This window comes from Acanthaster planci, linkage group LG07, assembly GCF_054643075.1.
Source record: "Acanthaster planci isolate LZ-2023a linkage group LG07, COTS_SCS, whole genome shotgun sequence".
In the NCBI taxonomy this organism is placed as follows: Eukaryota; Metazoa; Echinodermata; class Asteroidea; order Valvatida; family Acanthasteridae; genus Acanthaster; species Acanthaster planci.
Window position 1 is genome coordinate 5,555,304 of NC_141783.1, and position 24,209 is coordinate 5,579,512.

The 24,209-nt window shown below is 40.1% G+C and overlaps 1 protein-coding gene and 1 long non-coding RNA gene across 2 annotated transcripts; one reads left to right on the forward strand and one right to left on the reverse strand.

Annotated features, from left to right (window-relative positions):
• Window positions 1-1,522: 1,522 nt before the first annotated feature.
• On the reverse strand, window positions 1,523-22,936 carry LOC147798585 (uncharacterized; the record flags this gene model as incomplete). Its single annotated transcript, XM_087139242.1, has 6 exons — window positions 1,523-1,734; window positions 1,857-1,970; window positions 2,290-2,510; window positions 3,021-3,214; window positions 3,659-3,749; window positions 22,894-22,936. Coding segments are annotated over 5 exons (573 nt in total), but the record flags the coding sequence as incomplete, so codon positions are not given.
• LOC147798586 (uncharacterized) lies at window positions 8,715-9,288 on the forward strand. The gene is made up of 2 exons (XR_015425930.1): window positions 8,715-8,783; window positions 9,196-9,288. It is a non-coding gene; the product is annotated as an uncharacterized LOC147798586 (long non-coding RNA).
• Window positions 22,937-24,209: the final 1,273 nt, after the last annotated feature.

Genomic DNA, 24,209 nt, shown 5'->3' on the forward strand with positions numbered 1-24,209 from the left:
TGATAATTACAAATGTTTTGATGGGGGTATTACCTATAATACGCTATAATAGAAAGAAAAGATACTGCGTTTACTTCTTTCTGAGATTTTTTTTAACCATTACGGATTGATTGGTCCAATGATCAAAATAAGTTATAAATAAGTTTACTAAATGAGAGATGGTACATCTGCGTTTCTCATGGTTGTTATGCAGATAGTAAAATCATCATAGTATATAGACTTTAATCTAAAGTATAACTCTGATTGCATTAAAAATTTTAACCAATCTGCTAACATTTTTCTTACAAAATGATATTGCAGTCACAGAGTATTTGGAAGGCTGTCAAAAGTTAACTTTTGTATAGCAAAAACAGCAATGCAGTTTAAATTATTCTATCTGCATTTGTTCTGAGATGGGTTTATAGCAACAATTACAAACAAAAACAATTAATAGTTTTAACACAAGAAATGTCCCAGACATTGTTCAAAGCTCAAAGCGTAACAGTTATATTTCTTAATAACTATTAAAAATATTAACACTTTTTAAACATCTGTAACAGTAAACGGCAAGTGAACAGCAATATTGCCACTAATTTAATAAAACAAACTGTTGTCACCTCAACATCTGAAAATGAATCTGAGCAATCTTTCACTTTGCAGAACAAATCTTTGGAACTTTGCTGTAATCATTATTTGGGTAATATAAAAAGAAGCTTTATGGTTTCGGCATTTTAAAACCAGGTTTTGTAGTCAAACTAATTATTAACGTATGTTGGCTGTGGTAGTTCTTAAAAGCATCAAGTGTAAATAATTAAACAATGATACACAAGAAACTAATGAATGTGTACGGCTATTGGTATACGACAGATATATTTTTGAAGTTCCCTCTATTAACATCTCAGCAAGGGATTTATCAAGCATTGCTTGCAGAAGAGGAGTTTGGATTTCTCTGAGAAAAAGTGCTCAGTGTTGAAGATCAAACACGTATGTTTATAGTTTGTTTTGCATTACCAGTTGCTCCACTTATTAAATGGTGTCACAAAAAAATTTGTTTTCGAAAGTTTCCCACATGCAAAGTTTTACATTAAAATAACCTCAACAAGAATAAATTCACAAAGGATGTTTTACAAATGGTAATTGTAGGCTACTTAGGTTGCAGCAGGCCTTGACTGCAGTGTACTTGACTTTCACTCGGATTGGTAATTGGAAGTAAATCTCTCAGATGACACTTCAAGGTTTTATTGTAGATATTCACTAAATACCAGTGTTTCAAATGCCAAATGAAAACTAAATCAGGCTTTATGCACCAACCCACACTGGTCATCACACAATCGATTAAGAAGCAAGACCTTGACAATTTTGGGGTTCATTGCAAAAGAATCACAATTTCAACATATGGAATCCACTGAAAAATGACACAGTAACACTTTTAAGATGTCATCTCAAAACACAACTATAATTTAACAAAGGCTTTTGAATGGTACTATATAAACTGTTTAAATGATGAATACATCTTTTATGAAATACCACTAAACAACACTCATTCCTTGTCACTGTTGCTGTTGTATTCCTCGGTGGATAGTTCATCAAGGTTGGAAGGGCTCATGCTTGCTGCAGGTTCAGCTACAGCTGCAGCGGCTGCTCGTCTTGCTGCCCTGCCGCCATTTCGGTCTTTTGAGTAGCAGAGCCACACTTTGATAACCTCGTCAATTTCGGCATTTGTGGCTGACTGCACGGATGGGTTTCTTCGAACAGCTGCTAGAAAACAATCCAGAAGATTTTTTTTTCATCAATGTTAAGGTGAGCAGAGACACTGGAACGGCAGGATTTCAGTAAGTTTGCCCCATGGGATTAAAACATACAATTCAATTACTTACTGCGGATGACAGCAACAAGCCTCAGCTTGCAAAATGCTTCTTTTGTTCCTTTGCCGACCCAGTTATACTGTCGTGCTAGGTTGTTGCTCTTCAGACCGTCTCCCCCAATGTTGGCTACGTATGCAACCAGAGCAGACAAATAAAACAACTCTTTTGCATGGTCTACAAGATTGTAACTTGAACAATAAAGTTGACTATGCTTTTGATTGTACAGTCAAACACAGACAAGAACACTGTATACAACATTATGAGTATAACAAGGGCAATTTTGGATCCCAGGTAACAGATAAAAGAAGGTAACTGCTACAACAAGGTAATTTGTGAAGTCCCAAGGACCTTGTTATAACAGTGTTCACTGTAGTTGTTTTTAGTCCTTTAATAAAGAAAAAAGGTTAATCCCTAAATAGCCATAAAAATGGAAGAGGTGGCTCACCAACTGTTTCTCCTTCTCAAAGTTGCTCAGGGTAGTTTCAAGGTCTCGTATGTCCTTCACCAACTTCAAAAGAAGTACCACATCCTCGGGAAGACCACTGGTTGAAGCTGTACCCTGCAGATAGTTGTCAAGCTTTCTACAGATGTTTATTAGCATTGCCCTGTTCTCCACTTGAAACATCTTGACCTCTTCAAGCACAGTCAATACTTTCCTTTCTGTTGCTATGTGCATGGAAGTGACAAATGTAATACATAGACATATAAATACAATCTGGAAAATTAAGTACTGCTGAGAAATGATCTCCTATGTTAAGCTGAGAAGCCATGTGTTCGACATTCCTGAACGAGGGTAAGTAAAATATCCTTGGATACATACAACCCATTTATAAATGGTCGAACAAAATAACGCAATTTCGTCCTGTAACTACTATACATTACATACGGTTTTACACTGTTTACAAAGCAAATTAAGGTCTAGAAGGGTTCACAATCAGTTAACCAATTTATGAACACGTATAGATTGAACCAATCTTGAAGGGTCAGGATATGAAGTAAGCCTAAGTTGTTACTGAGATGGGCATGTCCGAAATTGTTTCATGTTGAGAGCAAATCAATTTTACGGCAACAACAAAAAACCCACCTGCCCTGGCCTACTCCCCCAGTCTCCCCACCTAAAAAAAGCAGACCAAAAATACTGTTTTTTCCACTTGATAGGATGATTATAAAAAATACCTGTACAAACTGGAGCTGGCCACCGATTGATCAAGGATGAGGGTGGAGAAGGCAGGGCTTGAGCAGGCGTCTTTGGTGCAGAAGTTGCAGATGGATGTTGGTGCTTTTGCTGATTGCCTCTCTGAACGTTGCGTGATGGGCCTGAGCAGTCCTCGTCAGAAGAGGAATCGCTATCCTGGTAACGTGGGTTTGGCCTAGAAGATTTGGTCAACAAAAGTGAAACAGTCCATTGCGTCACATACTACCTCAACAATGCAGCTCCAATTCAAAATAACTGACTCTTGGATGGAATTGATATTACTGTTCGATCATTAGGAAACCAAACGCAACTCGTGTCTGGCCAGTGATGGTACTCTAAGATGTCCCAGTCCAGCAAACAGGACTTGGCTTGCGCTTTCCAAGCCAATGTCAACCTGAGTACACAATTGTAAAAATTCATACAGCAGTATAATGAACCATGAAAATGTTCAGTACCATCTGAAAATATTCATTCTCATTCTCAAGACCGTAAAACAATAGAGCAATTTTACTTACACCATAGGTCATAATTTATATTCAGTGATCGATTTGACTGAGACAACTCAAATTTAGTTTTATCTAGCTTTCATAACCGATCTAAACACTGTTGGAATCATTACCTTGACTTCCTCTTTGCAGGGATACCAGCACATTCAGCATCTGTGGCCAAATCTGCCTTCCTCACTTTTGCCAAACCTTTTTCATAAGAACCTTCAAAAACACATCAGGAAATATGCCAGCATCAATAGTTTTGCCTATAAATACGGGGATAAAAAGTGAAAAGCTCCTTGAAACTGGCAGAAAAGAAAAATCTCATTTAAAACTAACAATGGTCAAAAAGTACTTTTGATGCATCTATTTACAGATTCAAAAGACCTAGTGATTTAAGGCTACAACTAAGTGGGCCTTTCTAACAGGGAATATTGCACACTTGCATCTAATATCTACCATGGAGCATGAATGCAGTATACCATCTAGCCCGTTTACCTTGTGTATGCCAAGACACCCCAATGGCAACGGGGTCGTGAAGTAATTATCTACCACTTTGAAAAGTTCACAGATGACAATTATCTGGTCACCTAACAAAATGTTGCCTACGATCCCAACACCATCACCAACTTTAATGCAACTGTCTTTCCAAGTCGGTGTGATGATACATGAGCTTAAGTGAGGCTCTTTTTACTGCTTAGGACCGTGGGGTTGGATAAAATGAGGTAAAGGACCATTCGAGTGCTCTCTTTTCACACAAGGCTGTTTGTTTTTATCACATGAATGGGCCAGTCTGTCTTCCGAAAGCTGACGCACAGGCTGCACAAAAGGATATGATGGTTTCTTTAGTTTCTGGAGAAAGTTTTTGAATGGAAAACTTGAAATATTATCCAGGGTTCCAATCTGCTTAGCATCACTTGCTAAGTGAATGAGTCCATGAACGTTGTAAACAAACTGACTCCTACCATAAATGCTACCATCTGTTCCACAAACAATACAAGTAATTTGTGTGCATAGTTACTGTACAGTTGACAGAATTCTGGGTTCAGGAGGATATGCATTGAAACAGAAAGGAGCAGGAAGTGATCATAAACCTCCTTTGAAACCCTTCTTTTCAAAACTAATTTCCCGGTGTACAATAGAATCTGTCGGAATTCAGTCGCTTTCCACCTATCAATGTCCTTCAGGGACCGTGGGCGTCTTGCAAATTCTCGTGGAACACTGTTTTTGAGATTCACAAGGTCATCAGATATCTCCTTTCTTCTAATCCCACCTAATCGTCAATGCAGAGGGCCTGTAATCAGGAGAAGTAACAATCAGCGAGTAACACCTGAACACACCATATGCATATAATGAACTGGGAATGCAGAAACTAGGCCTATACCCATGTTATTCAATCGGCATGTTTCTATGTGATGATTCTCATTTGCCATTTTGAGAAATTCATCATCAGTTCTCAGTTTTGCATCAACTTGTGGAAATAGCATTTTATTTTCCCACTAACCTTCCACCCAACATTTATCACAACCATGATAACCACTGTGTGACTTTACTCTCTTGATGTATGCTCGGACAGGTGTGTCACATACGACTGATAAAACTTGAAGAGTAAAATGTTTATCATCCATGTCAAATCCTTCACTTTTTAGTCTGACAGCTTCTTCAATAAAGTCATGCAAGTACTCTGAAACACTGGTTGGTTTGGTTCCTCCAACAAACAAAGCTATGATGAATGGCTATTGGCAACCCATCAAACCCACCTAAAACAGGCCAAAATTGTGTGCTAGAGCTTCTAAATAGAGGTAATCCATCAATGTTCACTTGCAGATCTAGAGATGACTCATTATGCAGCTCAACATGGGACTGAAGAATGTTTTTGATGTTATCTACGATTCCAAAATAATGATACTGGCCTCCAGCAATATCTTTTACAGAAAGAGATGTTTTTGTATTCAACAAAGTTCGTGGATCCTTTGGCATGGAAGGAAAATAAGGTTTCAGTATTTGCTGTAGTGAACCAAGAGCTGACATACATGTAGGAATATTTGTTTTTATTGCCCAATTTTTTATATCAGTTATCAACTTTGCTTCCGATCTCTCTGTCACACTTTCGGCAAACTCGCAGTCACTTTCAGTACTACTAGAATACTCATGGTTGATCTCATGGAAATGGTACGTTTGCATATCTTCAGGAAGCAACATAAGGTGATCAAATGATTGGTTACAGTCTGTGCTGCAAGCAGAACCAAAGAAGTCATCTGTGGCACTTGCAGGCTCATCAATCATGTCAACATTCTTTAAGTTTGAATGCTCTTCATCAGACAAACTTGCAGTCAGTGCTCTCACCGACTCATCAGGCACTAACGGTGAAACAGAGAGGTCTTGTTCCCCATTGTTCTGAAGTAGGCCTAGGCCCAAACGATCCCGACAATTTGGCCTAGGCCGCTTAGGAGTACTTTCAAAGATGTCATCAATGTGTCTGAAACTCTATCTTTTAATTTCCTCCTCCTTGTCCAATAAGACGATGACTTGTACATTTTATCCCCAAACTTTAGGCTTACTTTACTGACCACCGTTAAATACACGGTCAAAATTATTAGCTGACTACTGTTACAGCCACAAGTCCAGCAAGATGAACGTCACGGAACTTGCACAATGTACATGTACTACATGTATCAATAATGTACATGTAGGTCCAACGAAGGCTTAGGCCTATATCATTTTTACTCGTCGTGATGAGGCTGAAAAAAAAACTGGGAAAACGTCTATATACAAACCTCATCTCAACAAACTGCCATGTACTTCAGCAGTATCGTGGTCTTTGTTGAGCTATGTTCAGGTGATTGGTTGCACTCAACGATGGACTCAATGCTATACATCTCGCAGTTGCACTGGACGGCCGGCACATAAATACTATACGAGACGTGTTCTGCATGTACTCTATGTAGCTAGCTAGCTAGACGTAGACATGCATGTATACACAGGCTAAAACACGTGTACAACGCGTGAACGATGCGCGCTACATTACTCTGTGTACTACGTATACGTGTGCGTGTAGGAGTTATTTGGCCACTTGCCAGTTAACTGATGTGGATGCGCGATATTTTGTGGTACATGTACTTTTATTTCATCATTTAAAAGCACGGACAATATTATAAAATGTTTTAAATTTATTGTTTAAGTTTTTAATTCATAACTATTTAAAAGGGGTAATTATTTTAATACAACCTGCGAAGCCATTTAATTATCTTTTTTAAGTTTGACATTCATACAATTTTATTGTATGATATGCGTCGTTGTTTTAGTACGATACGAAGTAAAGTTGGAATATGTGAATTGCCGTCGATTTCAGCAACATTGGGCCAACAACGGGCCAACGGTAAATTTTTTTGCAAAGGTTAGGGAAACTTTCTGTTATTGGGCCAACAATGGGCCAACATCTCTCAGCCAACACCGATATTTGGCCAATGAATCAACCATGAACCAATGTTGGCCAAACGTAAGCTTGCTATCTGGGCTCTTGCTCACCCGGGTAATAGAGGTACCGAACGACCACGCTTGGAGGTAATTCTCGCTTGCTAACTCTTGAAGGTGCACTAGGTGTTTGCTTCACTCGGACTAATTTGATAGTTTCTGCGGGCTCTTTGTCGATTAAACGCGTTTTTTCCTCGTTTAACAATTTCACGACTTGAGGCTCTACCCATTCTACCCATTCCACGTTTCGCTCACCCACGTTTAACATTTCTTGAGCGTATTGATGACCGAATAACCTTTCAGCTAAAGTACGGTTAAACCTTTCCACGACCCCCTGCGACCTATGAACGCCCGGCTCGCCCACTTGAATCCCTACTTCATTTTTCGTCATTAACTTTTTAAACTCGCCTTTAAATTCAGATCCAGAGTCTACCATTATAATTTTAGGCCAAGCCAAAGGCGATCTTTTATAAATTTGTTTCACGGCTTCACACGTTTGCTCAGCGGTTTTACTGGTCAACGGCTCGGCTTCTTTATACCGTGAACCGACGTCTACTAAGGTCAAAGCGTATTTCAACGTTTTTCTTTTAACGCGATCCCAGGGTAAATATAATACATCCATTTGATGCTCGTAATTAGGTTCGACCGATTCTGATTGCAAAGTCACTGATCGCGGTACGTAATTTGGCGCGGGTGAATATATTTGCCAAACGGCTTACTTTTTTAGCCAGTTTCTAATAACTGATTTGCCTGCACCCGTCTTTTCGTGTAGATGATCGACCGCACTTTCACCCCGCCAATAACCCTGTGGGCTGTAAAATAATTTTAAAAATTCTCGCTCCATTTTTAAATAAAGTTACGCAAATCGATTAGCTAAGAAACCGACTAAAGCCACCCGGATATAATCCATATGAATTAACGAATTTTTTAATCCTTGGAAGGCGCGTAAAAATCGGATAATTTAGGCTCTGGCGGCAGCGGCATTGTATTTTTACCTTCGTCCACGTTTACAAACGTTTGCTGACTCGCGCGTTCTTGTCGCATTCGTTAGTTTAAAAAATCTAACATATGAACGCGGTTTTGCTCCCAAGATTCTTTCGCTTGCGCCAACTGCTTTAGGGCTAAATCGTGACGCTTTCGCTCCTCGTCGACTTTACTTTTTGATAAACTGCTAAATAAAAAATTTGAACCCGTGAACGCTAACACATTCACTGTAGCTCCTCCAACCATCATTAAAGCACTAGCCATTTTTAAAATATATAATTTAAAAATATGAATAGCGAAATTAAAGACAAGTTAATTGAAATTCAAACCGATCAAACAAATATCGAGCAAATGCTGGGCGACATACGCGCAGATATCGATCACATTAGTGATATCCAAAGTGAAACGTTTAGAAAGCAAAATAAATTAATGGAATATGAAGATCTATTTTTTACAGCCGGCATATCCTTTATTGCATTTTATTTCCTCTTTAAAGTTTTTACGTAAATTAAAAATCATACATATTAAAAATGGGTCGCATCAATACACGAAAAATTAAACCCGATTCACAGGCTCAAAGTACCTCGCGCGATCAAGGGCGAAAAACGGGAGGTAACAATAACGCATAACCTGAGTACCATAGCCGCGGTGTAGCGGCCAAACTTATTTTTTGATTTCTAACCGATTGAGGGCGCTATACGTGAGGACCATAAAAACAGCACTGAAAGTAAGATGGCTCCATCACGTTTTGCATCTGACAGATTTTGATTCGCCCATCCTGCCGAAGTTTATTAAACGGTTAGAGGTCATTATTCTCAGGATTCTCATATTAAATTAAAGAATTTGATTAAGTAATTACTGGGTTATTTATAGTCTTGTATAAGCCGAATCTCACTCATTTAGGCCATGCTGTTACATCGGTGGAATATTTATTGTAAATGGTAAATAATACAGATACACATGGGGGCCTACATATTGGAGATATAGTTAAAGTTATGGGGTTTCGTATTGTCTAACTTAAATATTGGGCATCATACTCTTTTAGGGGAACTTAGATACACCTAAGTGCAAGTAATAATTGAGTTCCAAGTAAACATTGGGTGCATGTATATTTACATGTTCGAAGTGGGCACACATACATATATTATTATCAGCCAGACGTCGGATGTACCGTACTCTTTATTTCTGTTTGATTTTAATTTTATTTTAGTCAATCTGTGCCTGTGCCTGTGTCTGTGCATCAAGCTGTATGCATGAACAAGAAGAGAAGCATTAAACATCTGGATCTGAAGTGCACACTATACATGTACAGTATTGCGTGTGTATCCTTTGGCAGATTCACGCGGGTCACACGTTAAACGTAAAATTCCCCGCGTTAGGAATAGATGACGTAATAGTACCCGGCACCGCCAAACTGGCTTTTAAACTTGATGTAGACGGCGCATCCGACGACAACCGCACTGTGTGTAATAACGTGGCAAGAAACTTGGTTTCAGAAATCAACGTCAGCTTACAGGGCAATAAAATCGTCAGTTACCGAGACGCGGACGTGTTTCATAACTTTAAGGACAATTGGCTACCTCTGTCGCAAATGAAAAATATGGTGTAATTTGGTTTGGAAAGGGAAAACGTGGCCAATTTGCGTTTAGGTGCGGGCGACAAAAACGAAGCCGCAAACAACAGTAAAGATAAGGCGATTGCCGACGCTTTCAAAAATCGATATGCGGTACCGTTAGACACGCCGATGTTGACTGATCACGGGCCTTTTTATCCGTCGGGTTTTAAAGAGCCTTTGACGTTAGGCCTGTGCCGGGTACCCGGGTACCCGCCCGTCGATTTCAAAACCCGGTTCCATTTTTTCCGGGCCGGGTACCCGTAAAAAAGTAAATAAATTAGGAACAAACATTCATGCATAAAATGTCTGTGAAATTTCTTACTGAAGGACAGACTTCATGGAAAACCACCGTGCCGATGAAAACCCGGTCCCGCGGTCATACATGAAACTTGAATTCGGAGATCGACAGCTAATTTTTTTACCCACTCCGCCCATTGCACCGCAAGTCGTTTTCCTAGTTCCGGAATTTCCTAGTTCACAAGAGCGAAAAAAACACTAAAATTCACGGGCGATAGGTCACTCGCTACGTGTGATTTTAAATATTTCTTTAAATTGAATAGTCATATAAACCTTTGCATCTAATGTCCACTTAATCAAAATGACTTTTTTAGAGTTTCCGTTTTTGTTAATTTAGCGAAAACTGCAAGCTTTTCCCCACTCTCGGATCGCGCGGCGTTACCACGCAAAGTCGTTGCGAACTCAACTACACGGGCGCAGCAGAAATGTATGTGACGTAATAGGTTCGTCAACTGTGCGGCGCGGGGAGGATAACGTTGATAGCTCACTGTACAGTTTAAAAGTCGAGTCAAACCGTACGCAATTTCTACCTTTTTAATTCATTAGAATTCTTATTTTTCATCTAATTTTCTCAAAATTAAAAGATTCTCTATTAGAAAAGAAACTTTTTACAATGGTTTTGGCTGAAAATGGATTTTTCGTGTGGTTACCTTTTATTTGTGAAGACGTTTTTGTCTCGATCCTAAACCGATCCAGAACTAGGAAAGGTGTCATCATCACTTTCGTCGATCGATCCTGTGAATCCAAATATAAAAGCTTAAATTTTGAAAAAAAAATTGAAGTATATCCAAAACACAAAGTTGACTTCTGACCATATTTCACTCGAATTTGAGGATTTTTTAGCTGCAGTCTTACTGAATAATTTTCGCGATCCGGAACTAGGAAAATGACTTAACCAAACCTATATGAACAAGAGACCGAAGGAGTTTTGTCTTATGAGGGGGGAGCGCTGTTGATGTACACTTGCATGACTGTATTTGTAACTATCAAACCCTGTCGGCCTAAATGACTTTTGTGCAGAATAAGTAGTGCTTACTGTTTGAATTAAGAGTATTTTTGTCAAATAAAACAATAAGAATGAAAATTACTTTATGTCGGGATTGACGACGAAGCGAGAGCGGATTGTGTAATATTCCTGCGGTACTACTACTGGGACTCCACACGGCGTGCGGTAAGTAGCGATCACGCACAAATTGTGCGGTTGATCGGCCTCTTTTATAATCAAAGCACTAAATGTGCGCTACAAACCCAAAGAGTCAGAGAACCAGTTTAGTTAAGTTTTATACCAAGAAATATTCCGTTTCTGAATTATTTTTAAATTAAAGCAACTTGAATTTCCTCAGTGATTCAGCGGAACTGTGGATGAGGAATTGACCAAAAAAGCAGGAATGATTTTTTCTGTATGTACTAAAGCATTTCAAATCAAAGTATTTTTTCATTCAAAAACAAAAAAGGAAATGTTGACAGGTGCAAGTCATAATACAGTCGGCCAATCAAATATCACTTGTCGAAGTACTTATGCATTAAAATCTCGACAATTTGAACCTCAGGGGAATGGAGTTATCCTGAAAAAGTATTTATAAAACTAAACCACTTCATCGTGGTACGTACCTTCGTGTGGCAAAACTTTCGTATCGCTTAGTCATTTAACAACGTGGAGCGCTGCTATTTTTTGCACTTGGGCTTCCTTATGTGTGGTCACATGACCTTTCTTTTTACGGTCACATGGCTGCTGCAGTGTCAGCGATTGGACTGCCTGAAGGGGACTACAATTGGGCCCGCGTTGCAATCAGGTTAGTTTCAGCGTCTTGAAAGCCAGGATTACACAGTTGCAGCTACGTTGATTTATGCAACGTGCTGGTCCTCGTCAGAAAAGAAATGAACTTGCGATGACTCCTGACCCTATCTAGACTTCCGATTCTTTCAACGCCGTTTGAAGCATTTTGGTGGCGGTTTTTTGAATCAGAAACTTCAAAATAAGTGGATGTAATGGTGTGGGCATTGTTCGAGTTAGGGTGGTATTTTTGTACATAAAACTTTGAGCCTTTTAACCCGTGACGTACATAGCACTGATCTGGTCCGCACGTGACACGACCAGCGCTCACCATTCGTACACGCCACATGCGTTCCGCGTGTCCGTGGTCATGCAGCATCCGGGACATTTCCTTTGAGCGTTTGCAGGTGCGTATATCATGTACGTGGTTTGCAGCTCTGTTCTTTTTTTCTGACGTTTCCCGTGAAGATTTATTTTTCTGTTTCATACACCCACACAAAATTTGAAAACTGAAGGTAACAATTTCGTTTGATAAAAAGGTAGGAGAGATTATCTCCGACGTTTAGAACAATGTTCTGCTTGCTTCCTAGGTACCAAAAAGAACCGTGTTTCGGGCACATGATCCACCGGGTTGCGCGCAATGCCATTATCAGGCGATCTCTTTCCCGGGTACCCGGGTACCCGATGTTAACAAAAAACGGGTACCCGGTTCTAAAAATACCCGCAAATGCACACCCCTATTTGACGTACCACTTAACGTTTAACGGGCACGATAAGGTAGTGAACTCCTCAGATACCGCGGCTGAATATGCAATTTCGGATTTGACTTTAGAATATGAGGTCGTCACTAATCGAGATTTGGCGCAGGCCCTGCGGGCCAAACACTGAGGCCCGGTCTATCACCTATTCGACAGAATTCATTCTTGGAAAAAACAAGCGGTCAATAAGTCGGATACGCTATGGAATATAAATATCGATCAGACGGTTGAGAGCTTGAAAGGCGTTTTAATTCTGTTTAAAGACCCGGCTGTTAAAAATCCTCAACGATTTTATAACCAGCATATTACTAAAACAGTAGTCACGGTCGAAGGTAAGCCAAATCAATTGTATTCTCAAGGACTATTCGAATATCAACATTGGCCAGAAATTAATAAGTACTTCGGTGATTCAGATACGGAATCGGCAAGAGTGGTTGTAAAAGATTTAAATTTAACGGGGGTTGATATGGCCGATTATTTGAAAGATAAGTACGGGTTCTGGCTCGATTTTAGGAGTTCTGACGGTAATTCTGCTCACGGGTCAAGTAGGCCTCTAGGAGGTGGAGGAGATATCTCAATACAGATGGAGCGACAAGCAGAGACGGCGGGTCCGTTGATAATGTACGTATTTTTTGTAATAGACTCTCAATGGACGGTACAGGACGGAAATTTTAAGAGTCTATGGTATTAAGCAGGGTTTAAATTAATGAGTCAGATGTTTAAAAGTCCTCACTGTGCCTTGATCGTAGGCGATACGGGCAGCGGTAAGACTCAGTGAATATTAGATCATTTAGAAACCAAATATAAATTCATATTTGAGGCGATCGTGATCATCTGTCCGACCTTATTTAAAAATAAAATTTACCTAGACCGACTGTGGATTTAACCGATGACGACGTTTATTTATGCGACCTTGATCATGAAAAATTGGGGTTAAACGAGGCAATCGAGTTGTACCAGAAATTATTTGACGGTGTAAATACATTATTTATTATTGACGATTGTGCCTCGGATCAAATTATTAAGTATCCTAAAAGATCAAAAGGGAGTAGCACCTGTGCGTTGTCTAAAATGGTATTCAGTGGGCGACATTATTTACACTAGGGCTGGTTACTTACGCAAAAATATATCTCGGTGTTAAAAGACTTTAGGAGCAATACCGCGTGGACGGCTATTTTTTTATTGCAAGGAAAGAAATTCATTTGATCCGAATTTATCTGAAAATGACGTGGTCCGTATGAATAACGTGATCGATTGAAACGGCATTTACGAAATGTTAAATTCAGTAAATTGGTCGTTAATACTCGGCCACCCGTAAATTATTCCATTCGACGAATATGATAAAATGTATTAATGTAATATTGAATTAAGATGGCGACTAAAGTATGTAACAAATGCCGAAAGGAGAAAGCGTTAGATTTTTTGAAGTTAAAGATAGCAATGAGACTTGTGTGAGATGCATCAGCTGTAATACCGTTGCAAAAATTTCCAATGACCGAAACAAATGTATTCATGGTAAACAAGAATCTCGGTGCATCAAATGTGGTGGATCTTCTTTTTGCGAGCATAAAAACAAAAACATCGATGTGTTAAATGGAACGGTTTTTGGAATATGTATTCACGGGTACGAGAGATATCGGTGCAAAATCTGCAGCGATGCGATTAAAATCACAATCGATCGTTGGTTGTATAGTTCTAAACAGCGCGATAAGAAATACAATTTATTCAACCCTGAAACATTCATCGATAGAGAGTTCCTACAGGAATTAGTCGACAACCATGAATTTTGTTAGTATCTCGATTGCAAAGTGAAACTACAATATATCGAGGAAAGAGACGATCAAGCGACGATTGGAAGATTACACACAGATTTTGGACACGTGAAATGGAATTGCGTATCATAAAATACTATATGATAAAAATGAGTAACGCTAAATCTATCGACGTAAATGGAATCGCCAATACGCTTTACCAGGGTGCCGTAGTAGTTTTAGGAATCTCCTTAGGTTACGCGATGTTCTCGAGTAAGCTATTTGAAATCAAACCGCCCGATTTCAATAAATTATCCGCCAAGGACGCGTTAAAATTGACCGCGGTTTCAAGCGGTGCATTGGCTACCCAGGATTGGTTAGTGGCGCAGGGTATATTGCCTGCGAGCCTACCGACCGCTTAAAAAACGTATAGTTGTTTTTAAATCGTTTATTTTAAAGTTAAAGTAAAGATAGTAAAGACCGCCTGTACGTAAAGTTCAAAGGCAAAAAAGTTCTCTTAACCCGCGAAACAATAGTAAAGTATTTCTTAGCCCAAATACTATTAAACAAAAAACAAATAAACAAATACCGATTTTATAAGACGCGTCCTAGGCTTACGCGACCACGTTTCTGGTAAAACAAAAGAAGAAGCCGCCCAGGTGTCTCGTAAACTCGTGGAACTTCACCCCGAGAGCATAGAATTAGTATAAATGCCTCAAGAAGCAGATCTAGCGAGCGACATCGTAGAAGACCTCACACGAGGTGTGGACGTTCAAACCAAAGGGTTAAACTACAGAGAACACGTCGCTTTAGATAAATCGTTACAAACGGTAAAAGGAGAATTAATTTTAAATCAAGGTAAATTACATCAGTTACACGCGAAAATTCAACAGGTTGAAAACGAGTTGGAAGAAGCGGCATTAGAAGGAGAAAGTACAAAACTTCAACAACCATTAGACGACTTACGAGTCGAAAGACGGGGTAGATTAGAAGTCATCGATAAAAACACCAATTAAGGAGCCAAATTAATGGCATTAAGGGAACAATTGAAAAGATCATTAATTCGGATTTGACATAACGTGAGAAGATACAAACGACGTTTAGAGAACAAGGCGTCACGATCGTAAGTATTTTAATTAGTTTAGTTTAGTTTTATAGCCATAAGTACCATAAGTACCAGTACCGTCAGGGCTGCTGGAATGCCTAGTATCACGCCAGAACCCGCGCCAAAACCTCCCGAACCACCGAGTAAAGGGGGCGTAACCGATTGGATTAAAGGGCAATTGCGAAATTTGGCAAACGTGTTGAAGAAACTCGAGTTGAAAGCTTTAGGCGCTTTGCCTGGAATCAGCGGTAGTGTTTTGAGTTGGCTGTTCAACGTGGCGAGTAAAGTGGTTGGATGGATAGCAGATCACGTGCGGCTTTGTTTTTAGCGGTCAGTTATGTAATTTTGACTTTTGTACAAAAAACGTAAATCGCTTTTATAATAGTTTTAACTTAAGCAAAAAAAATAATAAACGCTTGTTTTCCACGTGGAGAACAAGCGTTTTTTAAATGCCTTGTACTTTTTCGTCTACTCTAAGTTAATACTTTATACAACATAAAACCGAGACCACCTATGGCGATAGCTCCTATAGTTAAAGATAACTTCTCTTCGTTATAGATGTCTAACGGTTTTTATCTGGTACCGGTTGCTTTAGTTGAGTGGGTAAAAGTTCTGGTTGCTTTGGTTGAGTGGGTAAAGGTTCTGGTTGCTTTGGTTTGCTCGCTTCGCTCGCTTTCTCCGCAAAATCATCTTCAACCTCTGGTCCCAAATTTAAACTCGGTAGTAACCAGTCCTCATATCCGCAGTTGCAATTTGTAAATTATTGTTGTAACCGTCAAAAGTGCCGATGCGTAAGTCCATATCCGAGGGCACCAAATATAACCCCTGGGCGACTACGAAATTTAAAGTCGTTTTGGCATACTGCTATGAATCCTGAATGACTGTTCGAGATCAGGGGCTGAATTAATTAAAGATTCCACGATCGTAATAAATTGCCGTTGCGCGTCCTACCGGTGCCGGGGGCCAAAATGCTGGTCTTGGTCTGAGCTTGTGCACCGAGTAACGCGTATACGTAAGCCCTAATGGATTCGTTTACCTTGGTGATTCCCACATCCGTCAAGCTACTCTTTTGAAATCCCACCAGGCCAAAGTGACCTCGCCGACTGTGAAATCCAATTGACCGTGTAAGTACTTGTGTGGCCCGGGCCTTTCGGCGGTTTAGCCCAGCCAAAGCCCATAAAAGTAGATCCTGTGTATTTGCCGTTGGTGACGAGTAAGTCGTGCGGATCGTAATTTTTATTAGGGGCAGGTACGTTACCGTTGTCGTAATAATAAGCAGTGCTTAATCCGTTTGACAAAGAGTCGCGAGTTTGTTTAAAGAACTTGTTTGAATCGACATTAAATAGACGACATGTGTCGGTAAACTTCCGATGATCGTAATTATTGTGTAACGCGTCAAATACGTCGTCGCTCGGAATGGGCATTACGCAGTCGTAAAATATTTTTCTTACGGTATAATATACGTGAAAACTGAATAAAGCCGACACGTATGGATTGGGGTCAGACAGCAAATCAAAACCCACGCCGCAGGCCGTCGTCGCGCAATAGACTGCAAAATTAAATTGATTTTGATAAAACGAAATTGGTTTGGTCACCCAGCGAGTGACGGCTTCGTCCATGGTGACTTTCGGTAATTCATATGCGTGCGTTAAATTTGGAAATTCGGCGGTAAACGAGTTTTCTTTGTTGACTACGATCGATAAATGACTAAAGTTGGCTCCCATTTATTTTATACGTCTTTATTTTTACTGCGCTACGCTTTTAAAGGCGGTGCCGTCGGTTCGCTCGCTTGATAAGCAGGTGGTGGTTTCTGATACTTAACCAACTTTGTAAAACTTATTCGCCAAGTTTTTTCATAAGATCTTTTTTAAAAACCGCCGCCCGTTCATTGGCGAGCGCTTCTGTTCTCTCGTTTACTTGACGTTCATTTCGTTAAATTTTTTCAGCTCGGATAAAATCAGTACAATTCCTTTTGCGATATATCACCGTCTTCAATCGCGTGAGATACGTATTCCTCGATGGTGTTTAGCTTGGAGTCTGCCAATATTCGAATTTGGTCGTGCTTTTTGGTTTTGTGAGTTAATCGGCGAGTGGCGTACTTTAGCACCGCGTAGGCACCGAACGCACCAATAGCGATGCATTTCATCACAAGGCCGACGGGTCCGGTAACAACACCTAAAAAAGCGGCAACGCCAACGGCTACCGAGGTAGCGCCCAACACTTCCACACCGTACTCTACGTAACCGAGTGCAGTGAGTATACGTTTGATCTTTTTGTAGGTAGTTTCCCGCGCGTCGTGTTCTCTTTGAATTTGGGATTTAATTTCCTTGATCTTTCGAAGGCGGTAAATTCTAGTCTCCGCTTGTTCGGCCGAGTTTAAAGTCAAATATAGTTAACTGTCAGTCGTCATCTTTTTATTATATACGCGTTTTAAAAAATGTCTAATTCGATTAAAATTTTGCCGATTTTATTCAACAGCTCACCTCGATCGTTTTTTATAAAAGTTGTCAAATGTATTTAATTGTTTGCAATGAATAAACGTGAGTTTCAAGGGGTTTAAAATCATACTTGCCTTCATAAATAACGTTGGGTAAAATTTTATTGTGAGTAAGTTCAATAGCTTAGACACTTCTTTATTTAGTCGCAACTTAAGATTGGGGTCCGTAATGGCCAAAGTCACCCTTTCAGATTCTGAGTGAACCTTAAAAGAAACGCCTGGAATCGAGTTTAACAAAAAGTCAAACCAGTCCAGTTACAATAACCGGGAGATACCACGATGCTTCCTCTTCGACTTTCGGGTAATGGTTGAGGTGAGCTTCGAGAATGAAGTCTATCGTATATAGGTTCTGTTAGCCCAGTCAAAAAAAGGTTTTTAGTTAATTCTCTTCTGGGTCTCGTGGGTTGTACGGGGGAGTTTGTTGTAGGTCGAGTTGGGGGATTCCCTTCATAAATTTCATCCAAGGTTTGTCACTGCCCCTTGAGCAATGAAACTGATTTGACTTTTTTATCGTTGATATCATAAGCTAAACGAGCCCGCGTTTCTAATGGTTGTCTTTGGTTTAACTGCTCTTCTAAAGTTGCGATTTCTTGGCTTAGCTGCTCAATTACCTCAGCGATGATTCTGATTTCTTCTGCTAAAATGCCTCATTTATTTGCTTGGATCAATCTGGTTTTAGCTGTTTGTACTAATTCTGAATTGGGAGCTACTTCCGTTCTTTCCTCTGAAGGTATCCAGGCGGTCGTTCGCCAAGTACCCCCGCGGGCCTAGCGTCCACGTTTGTATCCCACTCAATTTCTTTAGCGTTTGTTACGTTAACATATCCAGCTTCAAACTGAATATTCTTTACTCGAACGACTTTGTCGCCTTTGGTGTTTTTAATGACATCTTTTAATTTAAACGTCTGCTCGCTTTCAGTTAAGTAAAACGTGTGATGTCAGGGATGCCATGTATATGGTACATGTACATATAATTGTGAGTATGCTGGTGTGTAGCAACAGCGCCATCATGCGGAGGCAGGGGCATTCCTCATGTCTTCCGTCGTCTCCGCTGTTGGCCTGTCTACTGCTGAAATTTAAATAAGTAAATTTCACTCTTCTTGGGCTTGTAAATTTCTTGTAAATCATCAATGGGTTTCCAGGGGAGTGGAGAAATTGTTAGACATCGTGGGAAGGGTATAAATACATTATTTTATGGGTAAATTGGGTAAATGGTTTTGTTAACCCTCGGGCGGTAAAATAATGGCGGCCTTATAGCAGTGTGCCCAGACAAGTCTGCTTTGCAGATACATGTACATGTAAATATAAATATAGCTGTATCGATGTCCATGGTGCCGAGACCAAAACTATGAGTAGGATCTATGGTGGAGTAACTATGCGTGGTTATGTAGTTTAGATCATTTAATTGAAGGAAGTTACTGGTTTCGCATAAGTGTACATTACTTGCATGTACATGTACAGGCACATGTAGGGCAAATTGTGACATGTAAATTAATAAGATGGGCACATGTACTTGAGGATTAAGTGACATGTAAATCCCTTGCTTAATGGAGATGATTATTGCTTTAATTTTGAAATTGTTTGGAATGAATGGACTTCAATTATATTAGATTCTATCTCTAAGGTACACAGTAATTAAAAATGTGACACAAGAAAATGCACGACAAGGATGGTGTACATTTACTGGTTCTTTTAATGGTGTTGCTGCATTGCAGGAAAAGAAGACCCTGAAAGATACAAAACAAAAGAAATTAAAAATATGCCCTGAAATAACAACGCACAATATGGAGAAACTAGCAGTTCACATAATTATGTCAAAGCAAACTGCTTGGGCAAATTGTGCTTAAACGTAAATACAAATATAAACTCTGGCAAAACTGCAACATAAATCTGGTCTGCTTTCTGTACACCTCTGCATTGGAATTTACCCATTTATAGCAAGAAGCTTACATTAAAAGACACAAGATATCAATTCCTATTACACAACTATTATACACAAGGGAAAGCAAGGCACATGAGTGTCTAAACTTGCTAGCCCAGGCAGTCATCTACTTAATCTAAAAGGTAAACAACACTCAGCACTGGCCTGTGGGCTAAGAGATGCAATGCATAGACTTGACCTAGTCCATCAACGATTACATTCCAAAGATTTTACATGAAATTACCAACTATAGAATGCTATCAGTAACCAAAAACAAATACACACAAGGAATAAGCCAACCTTAAACTAATAAGAAACTGATACAGCTAAAAGTAATAGTGGTAACTAGAATTAGAGGCCTCTACATGTAATAATAGTAGTGGGGCTGGTGCAAGTCTAATGTTAACATGTGTCCAATAAACAATGGGCATACTTAAAGGGCAATGAACTATTCACTCCAGCCCTTCTAGCAGTGTGACCAGTAGGCTCAGTTCCTGGAATGTGGCTCTCATTAGTTATGCACCTAATAGCCTATATAACACACCAGTACAGTGTACATGTACATGCATGGAAGAGAGCTGCTCTAGACCTCAGAGCAAAGAGACACATGTCTAGAGAAAATAAGACACTCCAACTTCATATAAAACCTAACAAAATGAGATACATGTACACTCTAATCACTACATAAAGCACAAAGAGAAGGAAAAGGGTAAAGTTGTACTAGAAACAAGCTAAAATAATCTTAATTTAAATCCTCAATAAAAGGGGAACTTAACTCCACAATCAAATCAAAATAATGAGTAAAATAAATGATTGAATGGGATGATATTTAATTGACACAAGCACGATTAGAGTCTGAATAGTATGTGCAAGAGGAGTCTCAACAATTCAGTCAAACCTGGAAGTTATCTCCAGTGGGTATAGTTGGTCTACACCGCACACAACCCAAGAATTGATACAGTTATAAGGCCAACCTACTGAGGAAAAGTACATTCCTTAAATAGCTCTTCCTTCAATTACAAATCTTTATACATGTACAATATAATAAACTTACCCCAGCCTTGGCTATCCCAAACTTCTGAAGAACTTGATGATTGATGTAGTTTTTTTTTTAGCAGGGTGAACCCTTAGTGTTTACTGGCTGAAGACTCAGTGTGCAATGAAACAAAGGACAGTGTGCTACACAGGTGCCTAGAGGGGGTCACTAAATGAACTCACAAGGTCCTAGAGGGGGTCTCAGAATGAACTTGCACAAAACAGCTGACTTGGCACAGCCAACTGAGGGCGCTAGGCAACTAACATAAAAAGTGACCTGTCACAGAGAGTAATCTTCCCAGTACTGGAGGGGTATTGATTTATAGTCTTTATTCCAATGTACATGTAATTTTAGGATTAGATAATGACAATAGGATGAACTCTTTGTTATTTCCATCAGGAGGAAGTCCACAGTGTGAATTTAATTTTCTTGCCAATTAATCAATTTGGAGGGATGAATAGATAAAAAGTTTTTCCAGACATTTCCAATTTCATCATTTTAGGGTCAAACTGTGCCATTTCAAAACATTTCCTGCCATTCACCTAGAAGGAACGATTAACTTAAGTTGTGTTTCTTTTTCTTCAAATTCCTCATGTTTGCCGTCGCCTCCGCTGTTGGCCTGTCTACTGCTGAAATTTAATAATAAAACCAGCAGAGATCCGAACCCAGGGTGTTCTGGTGTGCCTGTTCATGCGCCCCTCCCACATATACGTTTTGAAAAATCTAGTTTGGTCAATCTATACGTTTTGAAAGATCTTGTTAAGCAATCTATACGTTTTAGGAAATCTTGTTTGGCGAGGTTTAATATGTCGAAGGCGTTTTTCCAATACTTATCCGAAACTTGAAACAAATCTTTTACTTTTAAATCGTCCTCCCCGCTTGCCTCTTGATAACATACCGCGATTAAAGCCCTCAACGGTCTTTCTCTGGATATCTTACCATTTAAAACTCGATTTAAGACATATATGATGTGACCCGATTGTTCACTGGGCAATTCAGAGTTAAGTTCTCTCTCTGGTGTTTTTTTTCCAAACGTGATGATGGTAATATCTATCTCCCATCTCTTCAGGGGTGTATGAAGGAACCCACCCCAAAATTAGACCGCAATGTCGGCATACATATCTTTCGTCCATTTCAAATATGTCGTGTTCGCACGGTTTTCTGGTTGTGGTTTTGGGGTTGGCCATTTAGGTTCGTAACCGAGTAGGTGACAAATCCTGTGTATGTCATTGTTATTTATATGTTGTTTATTTATTAAGGAACGAGTGACGTGAAAACAACCCCAGTTATTCCGAAGAATAAACGAGGTTCAATCGACTTTTAATTACACGAGAAAGTAAAATTCAGATGTACCAAACGCTTGATTCTGAAGAATAACCGAGGTACAATTGATTCATAATTGAATCGACTTTTAATTTCACGGGAGATTCAGATATGCTAAACGCTTGCAATGCCAACTTGTTTGAAATTAGTCCGTCGTTTCTAATTTTCAACATTGCCGCTGTTACTCTATACCAAACGCTGGCGCCCCAAGACAGTGAACCTTGGGTACCGTAGTATACGTCTTTTGGAGAAATGAATGATTGCGCGTCGCATCTCTGATTGATAAATTTATCGATATTTCACGAGTCAATGGGTCTTTTTTGTGATCAAATAGGAAGGCATAGGGATCTATTTTAACGTACATTTGATTTTTAGCCGTATAAGGTGGTATAACTACATATTTGATCTTGTTCAATTCATCGATATTGTGGCGGAATCCTCCCCTGGACTCACCAACGTTGCCGTCCACCTGGGGTAGGCGACTTCCTTCGGGCGAACCTGGGAAGGGGACGTACCCTGAGTAGGGCCTCGGCCGTCCTACGAGCGGTCTAATAAGAAGGCCGGGGGAGCAGACTCGTTGTGGGGCAGTCTACCACCAGGCACCAGGGCACACTCTCACGCGCTCACACGCACACCACACACGAACAAGGGGGTCGGGTACAAATAACCAACGGAGCAAGCCAATACATTTCGGGACAGACCGATGTATTTATTTATTAGACACGTAGGTGCTCCCTAATCAGGTGTCTTTTCTGCTTCTGGGTAGCAGACAACTCAACAATAACTAACAGGGCAGACCTCCTTCTTGCCTCTACTTAAGGGTTCAACTCACCCTGGTACACGGCTCGGCTCAGCTCCACGCGGTGCAAACCCAGTCACCAGAGCACGAACGCGGAGGATGGGCATAAGAAGAGTGGGAAAGTGCGGCGCAGCGTCAGCAAGCGTGCAGCCCGAAAGAGCGCTGGGAAGGAAGAGGCAGACCGCACGCAAGTCACGCGCTCACATACCCGCGCCGGGTACCAACGCCCTACTCAATTTGTGCGCAACACGGCGATCTTGAGCACCAGCGTCCATAAACTTGTCTAATGCGTAAAACTGTCTAATAATTAACTGTTCCGCTACAATATCACGACTGGCTTTGTAGGCGTTTATGGTATTAGACGGGAGATTAGACTCTCGAGATTCGATAAACCTATAAACGGCCAAATTTATGTGATCGAGTATGTTTGTCGTAGGTTGTTGTATTTGATAGCAAATTTGCCGAACCACTAAATTGTCCAGCGTTTTATCTCGAGCGCCGTATTTGTAAAGCGGGTTAATGCCGAAGCAGGGTTCTATCGTCATAATCAACAGGCGTTATTTTGGCCGCTGTGATGGTACAAAATGGGCGAACTGCATTGACTCACGTGAGTGCCTTCTTTAATCACGGGTTTTGAAATGATTGATTTACTCGGATCAAAAGGGCTATAGGTGACGTTGGGGTCACAGTGTCGGCGTTGAGACGCTTGTGGTCGTCTGAAATGATAATATACTGGGGTTGACATGGTTCTGATTTTCCGGCTTTGAAATAGATTTTTCTCATTTTTACTCGACCGCGTCTATTAACTCGGGTGGGATTTCTATTTTAATTAAATGTTCTACGTCAATGTCGTATTCAGTAATTAGCCTAATTTCATATAAATCAGAGTCGAGTTTAGTCGCTGGGCGGGTGGTGGCTCGTTTTTTAGCGTATGCCTCAGCCTTTTATGCTTACCGTCTACGAGCACCACGTGATCCATTCCTTCCAGCTCAACACAATTTATGCAGCAGGTGCAAGCGGTGCAACCAAAACATTCGATACAATTGCTGCACTCGTAACAGTCCTCGCAACTGTCCAAGGCATTTGAATTTTGACAGTCTTATGAATTAAAACAAGCCAGGCAATTTATACATCTACCGAAATCGTTGCAAGTGGAGCAGTTACACATCTGGCGCAGTCGTTACATTTGTGGCAATCGTAGCATTCTTTACAATCGGTACAATGAAACAAACGGTCAGAATTTAAACAACGAAAACAATCGTACGAATCTACCAAATCGATCGCATTCCTCGTGTCTTTGTAGAAATAACAATTAACGTTTGTTTTATGGTCTACCATATCCTTTTATA